At 44.7% G+C, this 19,093-nt stretch overlaps 1 protein-coding gene across 3 annotated transcripts in view; it reads left to right on the top strand.

Moving 5' to 3' along the window:
• Positions 1–19,093, top strand: part of LOC135896010 (venom metalloproteinase antarease-like TpachMP_B) — a 59,721-nt gene that overhangs the window by 38,878 nt on the left and 1,750 nt on the right. The window contains exons 9-10 of one of the 3 annotated variants that reach the window (XM_070527549.1): positions 2,218–2,391; positions 15,455–15,599. In XM_070527549.1, the coding sequence (XP_070383650.1) occupies positions 2,218–2,391; positions 15,455–15,599 (319 nt within the window). Of the gene's footprint in view, positions 1–2,217; positions 2,392–15,454; positions 15,600–16,643; positions 16,757–19,093 lie in introns of those variants that run through there. The other 2 variants (XM_070527550.1, XM_070527551.1) reach the window with 2 other exon arrangements.

The following is a 19,093-nucleotide window of genomic DNA, read 5'->3' as shown; positions in this document are numbered from 1 at the left end:
CTCCAGCCCATTCTTATTCTTCTGATTATTTCCGTCTCGTGATCCGGATCCGCCGTCACTACCTGCCCTAAGTAGATGCATTCCCTTACGACTTCCAGTGCCTCACTGCCTATTGAGCATGCTCACCGTGTGACATCTCTGGGCTGACAAATCCAGCGGCCTCTCTCGTTCGCCTCTTTAAAACCATTCCTAATGATCCGTCCCCTTCATCCGCTATCCTGCCTCCGTGTCATCATATCATTCATCGGATGTTCCTCTTCCAGCTGCCATGCCCTTACAAGAACGCAAAATGTCACCGTCCCCTATGGAAGCCACGTATTATGTGTGATGATGATTGCGTTATCTACACACAGCACGCTAATGTTACGTGTATGCCGGCATAAAGCGCCTTCTCTATAAAAACAAAATCAACATTAACGCTCGCATAACGCCATATATAGGTTTGTTAAATAGCACATCCCTAGGCTTGGGAATTGCAAATAAACAAGCGTGGCACATATATCACGCGGTTTCCATTGTGTCTAGAAAGTATGAAGCTGCTGAATGGTGCAAGAACGGTGAAAATTTTGAGCCAAACGCCATGCAGAGTTCTTAAGTTTGCAGCCCTGCCTGCGCGAGACGCGGATACACGCATAAATTCCTTTGCGTAAGATGCGCTGCTTGCAACGTCACCGGCCATAGCACGTGACTTCGATTATTCATCCAATTCGAAGCGTGCAATGCCACCCCATCAAGGGCGCCGCGCTGCAAACAAGAAAGAGAGTATAAAAATAACAAATGACGATACTCCCTAATGAGGAATTTAAGCACAGCTCTATTTGTGTTTTCCTTTCGCGTTATATTGGCTGGTGCGGAGAATCAGTCTCGTGTGGCCCGTCTCAAATGGGGCAAAGTGCAATGCGACTGCCTCGCTAATCTGGAGATCGCGAGAGACAGCGCACGGGTGACGCGTGCGGGTGATTCTCAGCAGCCGCCGCCGACAGACTACTCAGACGAGGCCCGCTACTCTGGCGCCATCTCGTAGGCATTGCCGCCACACTACACTTTCCTGCTCGCGCTTTCACCACACCCTCCTCCACTTTCCGCCACATTTTATCTGCACCCTCCTCTCCGCTTTCCTCCTCTCGTATTCTATGCCCCGCTACTCCGCATTCACTTTCATCTTTCGCTTTGCTCATTTGGTCGGTTACGCTGTTGCCGCCGCCGCCACCGACGCTCACCGCAAGAACGGCCGCCTAAGAACTGCGCTCTAAAAGCAGGGGGCATAGCTCGTGACGCGAACGCGAACACTCGACTAAGGTTTGAAAAGAAGGCAGGAATGGACGTTGGTTTATGACGCTAGTGAAGGCAAAAGGGAGAATGTATCACTTGACAGTGACGATCACCTCCTTGCGGCATGGTACAGGAAATTGTAACGTTTCCTCGATTTTCTGCATTACTATGAAAGGGACAAAAAGTATCCTGGTCTGTACGAAATTTTTAGGTGCGGGGCTTTCTTTCTTAAAAATCCGTATTTGGTTCCTTTGAAGCTTCGTGCTACAATCGGGCTGGATGCCAATTTTTCTCTTTCATGTACTTTATTTCAACTATCGGGCTTCCGCAGAATCGATTAGACATTCCTTTACCAATATTCAATTAACATTTATTTTAGTAATATGTTTCTTGATGTCATTGTCTAAGTTCCAATGTATAACTAAGTTAGCGAAGGTGTTTGGTAAAGGGCCCTCTAAGAAAAAGGCCCTATGCGGTATATCACAAGCATCAGTACTGTTAACTATTGGGAGTTGTATGAAAACAGAGGCTTGTAAATCAAAACAACTGAAAATATGTAGTATCTGGTACACTGTGATACTGATGATAACATAACAAAGGCGTTTTTATCATCGGATGTGCGTAGATTGCTGAGATTTTTGACGGAGATGAGAGTAGTACGGCCTGCTAAATCAATATAAAGACACGCAAACAAGGTGAGATTAACCAAGCATTTAATTCCTGTGTCGAAATAGCGACTATCTACTCGCTCGCAGCCCAATTTATACTTCCTTACTTAATTACTGAAAAGTACAAAGAGGAAGGCATGAACCAGATAAATTCCACATTTCTTTCATATTCGGTGTTCCCTATTTGAACATTAGGTAAATATGATCTGCTGTAGGATTAATATTAGCACAGCCATATCTGTATACAGCTTTCACGCCTCATTTTCACGTTTTTCAGCATTGGCTCAGGACATGATGGGAAAGCAGCACAAGATTACCTCACGAACAGCCCAGGTGCTCTCAATTGTCCTGATGACCCAAAATATATTATGGCAGAATATTTTCAGCCAGAGGCAGAGTCCTACCTCCCTTTGTCTACTTGTACCCGTGATCAAGTTAAGGCCTTTTTAAAGTGAGTTCTTTTTAGTTTTCTTTACATATTACATGGACAATAAAATAAATACGATGCGAGTGATGTTAATTGGCAGGCGCTACGAAGACAATAGACTTTACTTTAAACTCGTACCTCGGCATTTTACTATAACATACGAGATGTGACACCATAAAAAGGAAAGCTAGACTATTTTAGTGTTGGTCTTCGTAATTATGTTATCCTCACTAGAACATTTTATCATTAATATTATCCGCTTTATGCGTTATGTTCTTTGCCTCATTGTAGACATTTTCGGTAAATAGAATTATGGGGTCTGTGCTTCCCTCTTTGAAACAAAAAAGAAAGGAAACCGAGAAGAAGGCATGGTTTCAAACTTCTGTCTGCTAACATAACAGCCTAGTGCTTCAACAATCCTGCCACGACCACATTTTTTTATTTCGTGGTAATAAGCTATCTTTCAATAAACAAAGAACGAAATACTTCTAAGAGGGCTCGTCAAAAACACTAAAAGATGAGGTACGCATTCGCAAGCGTCTAATAAACCTATTCAATCCGGCGGTGATTCTTGAGTTACATACGCATTGTGAACATCACCAGCAGATTCCCCCCTCCCCTCCCAAAAAAAGGCACACCGAGTGCTTCACGCATAAACAGCACATTTCACTGCTCTAGAGGTCACAATGGCCCGCACACTTTTTTTTCATTCTAAAGCAAGCCACGTTTTTGAAACATTTGGCACGTGCCTGCCATGCTACTTCCTAGTCTCCTTTCGATATGGTAGCGTTTATCTTAAAGCGTTGTATTAGACTGCACTCCATTCGGAATCGCCTCACATTATCGAGTACGTTGGCCATGCGAGATACCACTACGTACATAGGAACTACGCCACGTTGGCCACGCCGACACGGCGTGTATGGCCTTCGTGTATTGTAATATTTCTTCGCCGGACTACAGCTGCGATCATCGCGTTAGCATAGATTTCACGGGAATAGACATACGCACTCGCTATTGCATACCATTGTGTCGCATATGACATCACAACCTGAGCTGTTCTGGTTGCGCCCGTTCTGCACAGTTCAGAACCCACCAAACAGCATGCATCAATTTGTCTCAAACTCTCAGTGTAGAACCATGCTGTTGCCGTTGTATGATCATTGCCAAAGTAGATGTCGTCTTGCTGCTGCCATCGCAGGCTGTTATGGTTACGTCTCGCACTATACTTAAGTTACGCAAACACATTCGTCTGTCTGAAAACGCTTTGCAGAAAACTAAGCAACGGAGGCAGCCAGCTGCATGCGAGACGCTTCGCACATCATCAATTGCCACCATGCGTATGACCCGTAATAAATGTTAACAGCGAATCAGTTAGTGCGACTAGAAGCTCTCAAAAACGTTTTATTCCAAACCGCCATGGTTGCTCAGTGGCTATAGCTTTGGGCTGCTGAGCACGAGGTCGTGGGACCGAATCCTGGCCACGGCGGCCGCACTTCGATGGGGGGCGAAATGTGAAAACACCCGTGTACTTAGATTTAGGTGCACGTTAAAGAACCCTAGGTGGTCGAAATCTCCGGAGTCCTCCACTACGGCGCGCCTCACAATCAGAAAGTCGTTTTGGCACGTAAAACCCCATATTTTAATTTTAACGTTATCTTCCAGTTTTCACTCTTTTTTCAAATAATACAACATCCATGAAATTCGTCATTTGGAAAATCATAAAGAATAATAGCAGCAAAACTACACGCCAATTTCGGAGTGTCTGTGTCATTTAGGGGTCATAAGGAACCCTCGACGGCGACCGACTGAGGGGTTGTACGAAACGCTTCACAAGTTTCTCTGTTTGCCTGAAAGGGCCAGAAGCGGCAGAGATCTTATCTTTTCTGAAAACTATGGGTAATGCGTGCTGAAAGATTGAAATGTGCCGCTTTATTTAGTGCTTTGAACGTAATTACTGGATGCTGCTCATCCCTCAACTAAAGACATGCAGAAGGAAGGGACAGCATAAACCAAAGTGACAATTTTGGCGTACTGCGCATCCATCGTTAATGAACGGCTTCCGCTTTTCTCAGGGCCGATTACACATAGCCTTCTTGCAAAGCATAGCAAGATTTTCTAAGTCTTGTCAGCTGTAAAAGTAAACAAAAGAAATAGGCAGTTTCGTCCGAAGGGGGAAGCACCGATACCAATAGCAAGGTATAACTTTGCGCTTGAATTCCTTGTACGGTGTTTTAATTACGCGCAATTTAGACTAGCGCGGATATGACGTGCGAGTGACCGCCAGAAATTCTGACACAATAAAATGCTCTGAAATGCCACCTGCCGCCTGCAATAATATCAAAGAAGTGCCACCGCGCTGCCCGTTGAGAACACTGCCACTTAGATTGTGTCACTTTTAGGTTGTGAGCACTGATATTTATGTAGAGTTTTCAGGAAGTAGACAATATTTGGCATAAAATACGAGTGCTGTGACAGAAAATATCTGTTGCATTTGCTTGCGCGCTGTCATTTTGAAAGTATTCAGAGCAATGTTTCAGTCGAGAAACAAAAATATGTTTTGACGAACTTTTGCTGCTGACTGGAACAGCATCTACCTTGCATATACGACATAACTATACATGCTGGATACATACACCTAAATATATACTGAACATCAAAGCGATGGCGACGGCGACTCCGACAACTCCAAAAACTTGCCCAGGGTGTCCGTATAATTGCTATCAGAATAACGGACACTACCATTTAGCTGCTTCCTTCGGCACTCTAACAAAGGTTATGCGCACATTAGAAACGTTCATATCTCCAACGGGCAACAAACACATTTTTTTCTAATGGTGAGAGAGCTGCATCATTTAGTTCAGAGCTGCCAAAAAATCCCCACAGAACAATCCTTGGGTTTTTCTCCCGTAAGCGATGGCTCGCGCATTACAATCACAAACATGTTGCAGATTAACATCATGAACAGCACTTGCAACAATCATGATGGTCATTGCAGAGAAAGTGCACCACTTGTTCAGGTACAAAGCGCGTTGAGTCAGCCACAACGTGGTGGGCCTTGTATGGTGTACCACAGCCGCAACGTACAATAGGAGACGCACAAAAAAACTCCGGCAAACAAGGTGTCTCTGAAAGTTTCTCGTCATCATTTCATAGTAGACGCCCGTTACAGTGCAAAACAGTTGTTGCCACGCCACATGCATTAAGTACCAAGCGTTGCATAAAGTTCCAAACTCCGGCTTACAAGGAACAAATTTTTAAATGTAGCTTATTTCGCCTGTCGAGGCACGTGTCATTCGTTGATCACAGGATTGGGCTTGCGTGCTGTAACACAGGGTGTGACAGCAACGAAAGAAAAAACTTTATTCTCTCTCTCCGTCTCTCTCTCCATATATATATATATATATGTATATATATATATATATATATATATATATATATATATATATATATATATATATATATAGTTGGTTATCTATACCGGGCGACAACATTTTTTCGCCTAACAAATGTTATACAGCGCAGGACGCGCCTGCACATACCGGAAATTTCTGGAATGTTATCGATGGTTCCATCTGATGTCTGTCACTGAACCTTGTGTAATCTTATCGCATGTATGCGCGACGCTTATAGTGTAGAAGTTTTTGGAAGACACGCGGGTCCCAGCGATTACTGTGGAACATTTGATGACTGATGTATAAAAGCCGATGGTCTTGACCCCCCGATCACATCTTGAACAATCCCCGACTGTGTTCGCCGCTATTGTTTTAGTGTAGCCTGTTTTTGTGGGTACAAGTTCACCGAATGAAAGTTAGTTTTGTCTTTCACAATATTGCTACTGTGTTCATTACCGTCACTACCACGTCACAATATATTTATACTGTCGGAGTGTTATGCTGGGCAATGCAGACGCCTTCCTGGTCCCTGCCAATCCTCACTATACATTAACAATTTTTCTTTTTACTGTGCTGGTCAAAACTATACCCAAGACACAACCTTAAAACAGAAATATAGTAACCTAACCCTTTCTAGTAAGCTCACTCTTGACAAACGGCGGTCACCGGCCGGAACACCAAATATATGTTTGCTTTGATTTGCGTACTTGGGCGTGCATTCCTTCTGACCATTTAACTACTGAATACAAAGAACAAATAGTTCACTTGTATATGTATATCAGGGAGACAGCCTGTGACCTATGTCCAGTAAACATCGTTCACCATAAATGGCCGGCAACACACAAAGTGTAAAGTGGGAGAAGATTCAAACAAAAAAATTATTTTTCGAAAGCTACAATCACCTGACATTTGGAAGATCACGATATTCAAAACACAGTCCCCGTATGCAACCTCGCCATGTCAAAGACACACATTACTACATGTGCGAAAACTGACCTAAATGTGCGTTCAGGTTTCAGTAATGCATTAAATAAGCATTTTAATCATTACCTGCAAATGTTTTGTGCAGTAGAACAACGCTCTGCTGAATGGAGAAATGAGGACAGTTTCAATATGTTTATGATGTACCTGCATAAACACGTGAATGGATAACACAGTCTAGGCAGACGGCACCCAAAAAATTGGAGGTCCAATAATAAACCTCCGTGCGCATGAAAAACACTTGCAGACTTATCATTCTGCATGGGGGCCCTTGCTCTTGAACTCATTTTCTGAACAGTCACATTAAGCTACTTTACCGTTGGTTGTGGCCTCGGATGTTCACCTATACAGATAGCTATATGTGCTCTTGCAGGCCTAACAAACCACTATATGTACAAATTGAGTTAGTCAACACTATTGTTTCCGCTAGGATCTCTACGCTAGCAGCCTCTCCTACAGCACATGCAGTGGCAGTACCGATTTGAATGACAATACACTCATAACACCGGACTTGAATGTGCTGATAACAGTGGGCCCGCGTGTAACTGGTTGTGGGTGGATTTGAGGACACGGCTTTCAGTCGTAACAAAAAGTAACATTGCAATAGTAACGTCCAGGGGCCCACATTGGTCTCCACCACAGCTTACTCACTTATCTGCAGCAATTATTTTAGGATATCGGCTTCTTCTACGACACAATATATGAAGCAAGACGCTGCCTTAGTCTGCTTACCCGTATGCCAAAGTGACTTTACATAAATGTAGCCTTATTATTGGCGCTCTGCCTTTCATTTTTCGGGTATGAGAAGTTCAGGGCAAATGACCGTGTGTTACAAAGAGATGATGATGATGATGTATAGGGTTTTGTGGCACAAGGGCCAGTCATGGCCAAAGAGCGCCAAGCAATGGTGTTATGTACTCGGCGAGAAAAACAACAACAAAGGGTATGGTGGCTGTCTAGGAGAGATAGTGTGGCTCTATAGAGGCATAAGACAAGAAGCAAGATATGAACATGTTAACATAATGACGATAGCTTGTGAGGTGTGCTATTAACCTAAATGTTATACCATGAAGGTGCGAGATACTAAAAACGTATATATGTCAGTAGCACTACTGCCTCAACGAGGTCCCTAAGGGAAAGGGCCCGGAGGCAAGTGCTATACAAAGCGTTGCCTTCCCAGCAGGAGCCTCTGATTAGAGGCCGTGCTGCGAAGCTTGCGGGCCTAGTATTAGTAATGCGTCAACATCCTGCAAAAAGTTAAAAACTGTTTTTGGGTTAATAAGCGGGTTAGCACCAAGGAACATACATGGGTGTAAAGGTATCTGCTGTCGGTACGCCAGAGGGAAGTGCTTTTTCCTTTGAGATTCCGCTTCCCGACATTCCAGCAGGACATGGAGGACGGTCAGTGTCTCGCCACATTAACAACAGGTTGGAGCTTTGCTACCGGTCAGTAGATAAGAGTGTGTGCCATAGGTATGGCCTATCCTGAGGCGGCAGAAAATGACTTCAGTGCGCCGTGTTTCTGTTATTAGTGCGTAATTTCCTAAGTGTGGCCTAATTAAATATGGTTTAACGGAAGTTTTGGCATCCTACATCTGTTGGCAATCGCTTCTAAGTTTTTTGCGCAAAAATAGTTTTAGGTCTGAAGGTCCTACACCTATAGAAGTTTTGCCAGCTTTTGTCGTAATGGATTTGGCAATTTTATCAGATAGCATGTTGCCCTTGATGCCTGTGTGCCCAGGCACCCAACATACTGTGATGTGTTTATTACACGAATATAATTTGCACAGGAGTGAATATAGATTACTGAGTATGGGATTCTTGAAGTTCTCGAGTGACATCAGAGATTTTACGACAGATAAGGAGTCTCCAGATAGAATGGCTTTCTGTAGCTTTGTTTTCATGATTTGTTTAACAGCAGGCAGTATTGCGTAAGCCTCTGCAGTGAAGATGCTCGTTTCCGGGTGCATAACGCTGAATTTGGAGAATGATGGGCCGACAGCTGCATACGAAACGGCAGCTTGCGACTTCGAAACGTCAGTGTAAATTCCATGTACGGGTACTTCTGCTGGAGTTCTAAGAAATGCGTTCTTATGTGTGCCTCTGGAGCGTGTTTTGTAACCTCTACGAAGGATGTATAGCATTCTATGTGCTGCCACTGCCACGGTGGCAGTGGCTTCGCTGGGACCATAAGGCTTTGCTCAAGAGTCGGGACTTCCATTTCCTCGGAAAGGTTTCTAAAGCGCGGAGAAAATGGTTCTCTAGATGCAGGTCAATTATCAAACAGCTTAGCAGATGCGAGGTCGTTTATTATTTCGTAACACGGATGGTCGCGGTTCGCGTTAACTTTCAGAAATTAAAGGACACTGCTGTACGACCTCTGAAGATGAAGCGACCACTCGTTGGCTTCAGCGTAGAGGCTCTCTACACGACTCGTCCTGAAGGCACCGGTAGCCAGGCGGATACCTAAGTGAAGAATAGGGTCAAGAACCTTTAACGCGCTTGGAGTGGCAGACTCGTAAACCACGGCCCTGTAGTCTAGGCGTGTACGTATGACGCTTTTGTAGACATTCATGAGGCATTTCCTGTCACTTCCCCATGTTGCATGCGACAAGATTTTCAGAACGTACATTGTTTTTAGGCATTTGTGCTTAAGATATTTTAGGTGCGAACTGAAAGTTAATTTTTTATCCAGAATGATTCCCAGAAATTTGAGTTCTGTGTTTACAGGTATGCGCTGTCCATTTAAGTCTATATTGGGGTTTGCGGTCAGTGCTCTCTTTCGTGGGAATAACACACATGAGCTTTTATTGGGACTGATTTTAAAGCCATTTTCTCTGGCCCTTTTAGACACATTGTTCAGTCCAATTTGGACGTGTCGTTCACAGATTGCGAGGTTACATGACTTGACACGTATCTGTATATCATATTCATATAGGGAGTAGAACACCCTGTGCGGTAATGCTGAACGCAATGAGTTCATTATTATGATGAAAAGCGTACAGTTGAGTACGCCTCCCTGCGGCACCCCAGTTTTCTCTAACTAACGCGGAACGTACGATTTGATAAGTAGCTTTCAAATATTTAAGCATATTCCCGCGAATACCAATTTTTGAAAGATCTCGTAATATTCCAAACTGCCACGTTGTATCATATGCTTTTTCCATGTCGAGGGAGACAGAGAGAAAAAAGACTGTTTGTGTATAAAAGCGTCGTGCATATTTGCTTCTACGCGAACAAGACTGTCTGTTGTAGAACGGCCTTCTCTAAAGCCACACTGATAAGGATCGAGCAGTTTATTTTCTTCAAGGAAATGTAAGAGACTGCGGTTTATCATTTTTTCATAAAGTTTGCAAAGACAACTTGTTAAAGCAATGGGACGGTAACCTTCCACTGAGGATGCATCTTTACCTTGTTTTAGAAAGGATAATACGATGGCTTCTCTCCATGCCAGTGGAAGGAACCCAGTTGCCCAAATAGTGTTAAAGAGGAAAAGCAGAGCCAATTGATCGTTAGAGTCAAGTTGCTTGATCATGTCGTACCTAATACGGCCGGCTCCAGGACCAGAGCTTTGACAAGTGCTTAATGATGCTCTGAATTCCGTAGCACTGAATGGACGGTTGTAAGGTTCGTTTTCACCGCACTTTCTATTGAACGACTTGCTTTCTGCAGATTGTTTTAGTTTATGGAAAGACACCGAATAATGTACGGAGCTGGACACATTCTCGAAATGCTCCCCGAGGGCGTTAGCCTGGTCTTCAAGGTTATTGCCTTGGACATCGACCAAAGGCAGAAGATAAGGTTGGTGGCCTGCTAATTTTTTCAATGGACTCCATACTTTTCCTTCTTGTTTGTAGGAGTTAATGCCGGAGACGTATTTTTCCCAGCTTTCCCTTTTAGCAGTGCGCCATGTTCGTCTTCCTTGGGGCTTTATATGTTTGAAGTTAATAAGGTTCTCAGTTGTTGGAGAGTAGCGCAGCATATCCCAAGCCTCATTCTGTTTTTTTCGTGCATTCCTGCAATCCTCGTTTCACGAGGCACTCGCCTTTTCTTCGGGGCCCCGTTCGTTTGTGGGATGCACTCTAATGCGGCGTAAATAATAAAAGCGTAAAATAAGCAACAGCGTCACTTATATTAAAATCGTTAAGAGTGTTTCGAGACATAAACGTCATCATCTTAAATTTTTACCAGTCTGCAGATGCAATCTTCCATCGAGGGGCGTATGGGGAAGGATCATGTTCTTTTGTAGATTCGACGCACAAAGGAAAATGGCCACTGCCATAAGGGTTCTGCATAACTTTCCAATCTAAGCGGGGTACTAAAGTCGGGGATGCTATGCTTAAGTCTATGGAACTGAATGTGTTATGTGCAAGGCTGTAAAATGTTATTTGTTTCTTATTTAGTACGCAGGCGCCTGAAGAAAACAGGATTTGTTCTGTTATTCGACCTCTTGCATTGCATCGGGAATCCCCCCAAAGAGTATTGTGTGCATTGAAATTCCTTACAAGTATGCATGGGTCTGGCAGGGCATCTATTAATCCCTCGAGTTCTTTTTTATGGCGCCGAAAGTTAGGCGGTATGTAGATAGAACAAATGTTAATTAGTTTTCCAAACAATAAGGCCCGAACCGCTCCTGCCTCAAGAGGTGTTTGAAGTTTCAGACTACGGCATGCAACGGACTTATCAGCTATTATTGTTACACCGCCGGACGAGCTGTTGGCATCGTCACGGTCCTTGCGAAAAATGGCGAATTGCGTCAGAAAGCCTAATGGGGTGGTTTTAGATGTGTTTCTTGCACACACAGCACCTTGCAGTTATATTTATCTAGTTCTTAGACGTCTTCGAGGTTGGGGAGCAGACCTCTAACGTTCCAATAAAATATCGATGAATCAATGTTGTTATTAATATGTGCTGTGTCTTTAGGAGAGAGAAGCTACTTTAGCCCACAGGGCTCGTTCCAGGCCCCATGATGCGGGTTTTGTCCCTTGTGGCACACTCCTGAGAACTGCGACGAGCTTTCGGCGTCTGGGACGCCGACGCACTTTGTGATGTATCCATCGCCTCCGTCGAGGCGTTGGATGTCGGCTCACGGTGTCCGCTCGGGGGTGTTTCAGGCTTCTCTACGCGAGCAGAGGCCCTTGAAACACTACAGACCGCAGACCCTGGGGGCTGCTGGCTCTTGCTGGGTGGCGGACCAGCATTAGCTGGTCCTGCAGTGGGGGTGAGTGGCGATGCCGCCGGTCCACTCTGGGTGGTCCTAACAGCCGCCGAGTACCACTGTGGCCATGCCCCAAGCCGCGCCACTCAGGAAAATGTAGGTCCATGTGCAATAGAGAGACGCTTGCGCGCTTCTTTGAATGATATATTTTCTTCTACTTTAAGGGTTGTGATTTCTTTTTCCTTCTTCCATGAAGGACAGGAGCGAGAATAAGTGGCGTGTTCGCCGTAAGTTTGCACAGTGAAGTGGGTCATTGCAATTGTCCGCAGGGTGCTCATGGGGCGTGCACTTTGCACAGGTGGTAGGGCCTCGGCAGCTCTGAGAGCCTAGCCGAAGCTTTGGCATTTGAAACATCGTCGTGGATTTGGTATGTATGGTCTGACATTAATTTTCATATAGCCTGTTTCGATGCTTTCGGGAAGTGTGGTAGTACAAAAGGCAAGGATCAGATGTTTTGTGGGTATTTTCTTGACATCTCGGCGGATCTTGATTCGTTGCACATTCGTGACGTGCTGCTCCTTCCAGCCCTCTAGGCGCTCTGTCTCAGTCAGTTCTAGAAGGTCCTGCTCAGAAACTACACCTCTTGTGCTGTTGAGGGAAGAGTGAGGGGTTATTGCAATTGGGGTTTCGGCAAATGAAACAAGATTTGTTAAATTGTTTTGTTGTGTTTTGTCATGAACTTCAAGGAGAAGGTCGCCACTGGCCATTTTCGTAATTTTGTATCCAAGGCCCAGTGTGTCAGTGAGGCACTTCGCAACAGCAACTTGGAGAAAGCGTTCCTAAAGTCCTTTGGTTCGTTTCGGTATGGATGGCGTGAAAATGTGGGAAAATATCTTTGTTCTTGGCGAAAAAGATGAAGGGTTCATCGATGCGGCCTCTTTTCAAAAGAGGTCGATCGGGTAGCTTTGTGAATTGGCTAGAAGCCACAGAAATTACTGAAATGTCGGCACCTGTGCCAGCCACCCATCATGGAGCCCAACACCGGGACGTGGCAATATTCCGTATAAATGCAGCCTGCCAGCGCCCGCAGTTCCCAGCCACTATAACCTAATGTATATGCCCAAGATTGGATGCATTACACATGGTTAACCCTCGCCGCCAGGAAATTCGGAAGTGAGAAGAAGGGGAAAGAAGACAGGAAATATGAAAAGGATAGAAAGAAAGGCAACGATTGGAGAGAAGGACAGGAAAAAGGTGACTGCCAATTTGCCCCAGGTGGGTCAGCCTGGAGGTGCCGTCTATGTGAAGCCGAGGCCGAAGAGGTGCGTTGCTTCCACCGGGGGGGGGGGGGGGTTAAAGGTCCAAACACCCAGGTTCCCCCCTTTCCCCAGACACGGCTAAGCCGCGCACGGCTACACGCGGGAGGGTCCAACACTCGTGTGCTCGGGTACGTGGTGTCACAACACACCAAGCACCTGCTGACGCAGACACCCCTGTGGGGGTTACAAAGACAAGTAGACGCAGTCTTTTGTCAGAGGGGCAGTTAGAGTGTAACAGTTCCGTATAGTACGTGGCGCTCGTGATAAGTGAAAAGTCTGAAAGCGCAAGTAGAAGCAAGTACGACCACTGCGGCTGCTTCAAATGAACTAGCCTAGAGTGGGGCTTTGTGTGCGGGCTCTCGTAAGACATGGCTTCGGAGCAATGAATTTACTTGCACCCTCATGGCCTGTAGAACAGGGAAGTGGCTTGCTGTGAACTTCAACGGCTCACTGGGGCGTCCTAGCTCCCACCAAAATCTATCTACTCAGTATTGTATGCGAGTGTCTTTGATAGGTAGAAAATTATACAGCCGTAAAATGCTGAGAACTTGCTAATAGCTACCATTCTTCATACAATATCTAACTTAAAAACAAGAAAGGGGCTGACAGATGGAATAGCACACTGTGGTATAAAGTTTGTAAACGGGGATAAGATGCCTCAGAAAGGCTGGCCAACGTTTCGATAGGAGGACCTATCTTCGTCTTTGACGCCTTTGACGAAGATAGGTCCTCCTATCGAAACGTTGGCCAGCCTTTCTGAGGCATCTTATCCCTGTTTACAAGATTTATACCACAATATCTAACTTAGACACGCAAAATTTGATTGTAGCATGCAGCTCTAATAAAACCCGCATGCAAGTGGAAATTGAGGCATTATGTGATGTAATGGAACTGTCTTAAAAACAGCAGAGATAGAGACAATACAAAAACATTCGGCAAAATGTATCTCTCGTTGAATGTATTCCCTATTTTTTCCACATTATTGTAGCCGGTTCCATTTTTTACCGGCATCTGCATTTCTATTTAGTGCGTCGCTGAATGCAACGTGTGGTCCCATTTTGTTCACCGCACTTTTTTTCTGTGAGATTGGCTGCTTTTGATGCTGACTTCTTTATTTATATGCAGCTGACTTCCTTCATTTTCAATTGTCGACTTCTTCATTTGCCCTGTTTTGTTCTGCTTATCTATATGACCATCACACATGTGTCCCATATTCGGTGAGCAGGATTCGCCAATAATCTTCACATATCAAGTGCCGCATGCCCACTTGCACAAGCCTAATGGCGCAAGTCGTCTATTCGGACACGGGTGCAGTAACACACACATGCCTAGTTTCACACACCTAATTGTTCAAGTTGTTGCTACCGATATTGCTTAATCGGTTACATGCCCAGTCGCAGGTAAACAATGGCCAAAGTTCGCGCGAAAGGGGCCAGAGACGATCACCATACCAAAATATTCGGGTAGGTACGAAACAATGTTAATTGCATTAAAAATGAATCAAGTGTGACTAAATGCTGATAAGTATGGGAACTTACGAAAAAAAATTTGCTACGTAGCTCAATAAGCAACGTGATGACAATCTGCGTGAACTCGTAAGAAGATCAAAGACGATTCAGGGCTCCCCAAGTTTTGAACTGCGGTTTAAATATAGCTCCTTAAAAGCAACGCTTGGTTCATAAAATCATCGAAAAGCTCCTGGACGTGTATGTGTTTTCTATGCACAGCAACTGCGAACAACGTTACGCAATGGCTGTTCCCTACATTCAGCTTCGCCCCATTGCACAATTTTTACATGTTCAAGCAGCGAAGCATACTAAGAGTGGAAAGAGGCCGCTGCCCCGGGATAGTGGGTGATATCCGCACGCACAACAGAACAGATTTACCTGAATTAATAGTTTTTGCAGAGATCAGTCATGTAATGGCGGGCACAAAACAATGCCAGATCTGAGAGCACGGGCAAAACTGTATTCTTGTGCCGCAGCAGGTGCCGCCTTCCTTGATGGGCGCTACAGTGCGGATGTGCAAGCAAGTGCACATCCTCTATCATTTGGATCTCCCCAGTACATAGGCCTCAGGGTAAGATAAACTACGACATGTAATATAATTTTGCCTTCTCTAGTAAGATTGCTCAGGTCACAATTATCTCCCGAAAATGTCACAGTTTCATTCTTTTCATAATCAGTTTTCATTGAAGGTGGTGTTACCCCAGGACAAAGTAACTCTTCTTGTTTCAGAGCTCCATATGGCAAATGCCTTTTAAATAATGAGTCTCGAGACTACCCACCGCTGTCTGAAGCCATCTTCCGAAAGCCCATCCTGAGCGGAGCTCGGTATTGCAGATACCTCCACAGTAATTCATCCCATGTGGAATACCTGCCGGTAAGAAGGATGGATATATACCTCCCGCTAATGAATATATGTATTTGTGCTCGGCACTGACATTTAGGCGGATCTGCGAAATGCTAACGGATATTTACCGGAAAGCAAAAAAAAAATAGGTGGGGAGAACAGAAGATTGTCCGTACATCATGGTTGTGACAGCTAGGAATAAAAAAAAGCACTATTCACTTTTGAACCTTTGCCCTTTTGTTCCTTTCCTCACACTACAATATCACACTACAATAAATCACATACAAAATATCACATACAAAGTCACACGCTCAAAACTCACGTAAATTACCAGCTAAGCCCATACTAAGTATACGCCCGCATTTGTGACGTAGTCGCAGTTGTGATCCCGTCGCCCTTCCAACCTTGTCATGTGACTCTGGTCATGCGCTAGTCGTCACGCCATCATGGTCATAAAGACGTCCTGCATTCATTGTAACACCATCATTGTGTTGCCATCGTGGTCGTTCCATCATTTTCATTCTATCATCGTCATTCCAGTTTCGCAATCCGGCTTCGCCAGCCGTCGTCCTCACACAGTTTTCATCATACAAACTTAGTGACAGCGTTATCCTTGTGTCGTTGTCGTTGTCATACAGTTGTTGTCAACGCATTGCCCACATACCATTGTCGTACCATCGTCGTCATTGTGTCGTCGACGTGCAGTGTCATACCATCGCCTTAATGTATTCATCATCGTACCCTCTCCGTGATGTCGCCGAAGTCATTCTATTGTGGTCATTCTAACCTCCTCATGCGAATCTCGCCATTCCGTCACCGTCACGTCATCCCTACACTACTGTCCTCATCTGGTCATCATCATTCCTCATGTCCTCATCGTTCCTGTGGGCGCGCTCTGAAGTGGTAGGAGCAAAATATGTCACAAGTTGCGTGAGCAAAGCGCATCGTGGTTTGCTCACCGTCTGCGGGTCCCGTTGGTCATGGCACCTTTTTTACCGAAATAGAAAACTGTAGCAGTTTCCTAAATAAACGTTTCCCATACGGCTGCTAAGGTGATTGTTTTCTTCTTTCTAGTATTACACCAACGAGAACAACATTCAAAAGTGCATTCTAGTTTGTATAACAGTGGATGCGGTGGGTGAGAAACTTCACAATATCCATACCGCACCAGACTACATGGATTGCCGCAAGTCTAGTGACAAAACGAAAAAGGTAAAAAAAAAAGAACAGCAACTCTGGGTGGTGGGCGAAACCCGTTAGCGCATTTCAAATTTACTAGCATTTCGAGTAGAATATCTAGATGTCAAGCGATGCTGCAGCAGCCTGTGAAAAATACCATACTGTCATTGTTACACCATCGCATTGGTCGAACGTGATTAGTCGTAGGTACTTTGCCGTCTACTATTTGTACGAACACAGCGCAGGTACTAATAGTAGACAACCCTGTACGTACACGTGTGGACTACCAAAGATGTAGAGGTAAGCAAAACGCCACAAATATTTCAAGGATGTACACATAATAATGGTCACATCATTGCAGACATCATGTTCCTTTTCGGAAGTGGTTTATTTTCATCTAGTGTCACTGCTACGAAGCGTTCGATGTGCTTAACACACATGCGCTGTTTTTTAAACGATATCTTCAATGGCAGGACAGGCAGGACAGATCAAAATCTGTTTGCATTTCAATAGCCTTGTGTACTCTCAAATGTAGGGCACCACAAGCAATCTCTCTGAAATCAACGGTGCGGCATGTAAATATGGTGAACGTATATTACCCGTGGGATTGTATTCGACGAATAACGACAGTCTTGCTCATAACATTGTTACTTTATAGGGGTTTGTGTTTATACGCCTCGTTTTTTTTCATGCTTCCGCTTGAAACAACCTAACAACTTCCGAATAAGGAGAAAGGGACAGAGAAAGTAAATATCACTGCACCGAAACTGCAATGGTTTTCAGTATCTTATTACGAGCCATCTGGACAGCTACGCATACGCGCAACAACTTTCCATTTTCGATCTTTAATACAGGAATGACAGTGCCACTGAACAAGTCGCTTAAAATAGACAAAATATGTCTACTGAATATAAACCTCAGTTAAAAAATTGACAACAATGTATCACTTGCCAGCGTGAAACAGAAATAGAATATACTCATTCAAGCTATTCTCTCACACCACTTATTTGTAACATAAATTACTACATTTTCATGAAACACAATGAAACAAGATGCCAGGCCCATTATCAGCCACATTCAAAACTGCGTGATGATATGCATGCGCGGCTTGATATTTACGGAGTATTTATACACCTAACATTAATCGTCGGTAGCTGCTAGTTAATGTCATTCTTATTCACGAAATATTAGCAACCTGACGCTCCGAGAAAGGATGCAGCTATATATCTATCCACAACACGACGCAATTGGCTTGTTGCCTCTTCCAGCCGCTGATGAAAAACCTACTGCTGAACGTAATTACAAAATATTGCGGCAAAACCCTACCGACGGTAATGCGTTAGTATTGAATTAGTATAGCAACGCACCTTATTGCCACTATGCAAAACGAGTTTTCGGGCGTGTACCTCTGGAGTACTCCTCTGCGGCGCTTTTGTAATAACCTTTGGCGCCATCTAGTAAAGCCACCACGAAGCCTGTGCGTGGCCTCTGAAATGCATGGTACACCGATGCCAGCGAACTCCGAAATACATGTCATGCGGCAAACTGGCTCCTCTCTCGTGCTTCTTTCTTCACACGCTACACCATCACGTGGTCCTACCGAGAAGTCTGCGCGTGGCGTCCTAGACGAGAAAGTTGATGCACCGGTGACTGCGAACGCTGAGAATAGTGCGGTCGCTTGCCGCATAATCAGTGGCACAAGCTCAGGGACCCAAGTCGACGATAGGTTTTGTATTAGCGGCCCATACCCAGTGCAGTCGTGGAGCAGCTCGCTAAGGAGCTGGCGTGAAATGCTATAATTGAAAAGCGGCGCATGTCAAGTGCATTTGGAGCGCAACCAGCTTTTGCTTGGGGTAGCTGCCTTTAAGGTGTCCTTGCGGAGTGAGGTGGATTCTGCTGAGCATCGAGGAAATTGAACGGATATTTTACGTCATGCTTGAGCAGTACGTGCCCTGTGGCAAATACCTAATTATTCAAGTTGGCAGCAAAGACGTTGATTCAAGGGCGCCACAAAGCTACTGGCATATACGTAGTGACCATGGATGGCATGAAGAAGGGTCATTGGAGACCAGCACAGAGCTAGTCGCACATAACCAGTACTCCAAGCCGGCGTCAGGCTTACTTCCAACAGCGGTACCTACCCATTCCCGCATCTACGGTTACTCATGACGGCATGAAAGATGATCCTCGTAGAGTGCCACGTACGTACCCTTAGCCACCTACTCAGTGACCCAATTTGGTCTGATTCAAATTCAAATTATGGAGTTTTACAAGACAAAACCACTTTCTCAGTATGAGGCACGCCGTAGTGGGGCACTCCGGAAATTTCGACCACCTGGGGTTCC

The sequence above is a fragment of the Dermacentor albipictus genome, chromosome 10 (genome assembly GCF_038994185.2).
Source record: "Dermacentor albipictus isolate Rhodes 1998 colony chromosome 10, USDA_Dalb.pri_finalv2, whole genome shotgun sequence".
Lineage (NCBI taxonomy): Eukaryota > Metazoa > Arthropoda > Arachnida > Ixodida > Ixodidae > Dermacentor > Dermacentor albipictus.
Note: the sequence above shows the minus strand (reverse complement) of the source record. Positions and strands in the feature narration are given on the sequence as shown.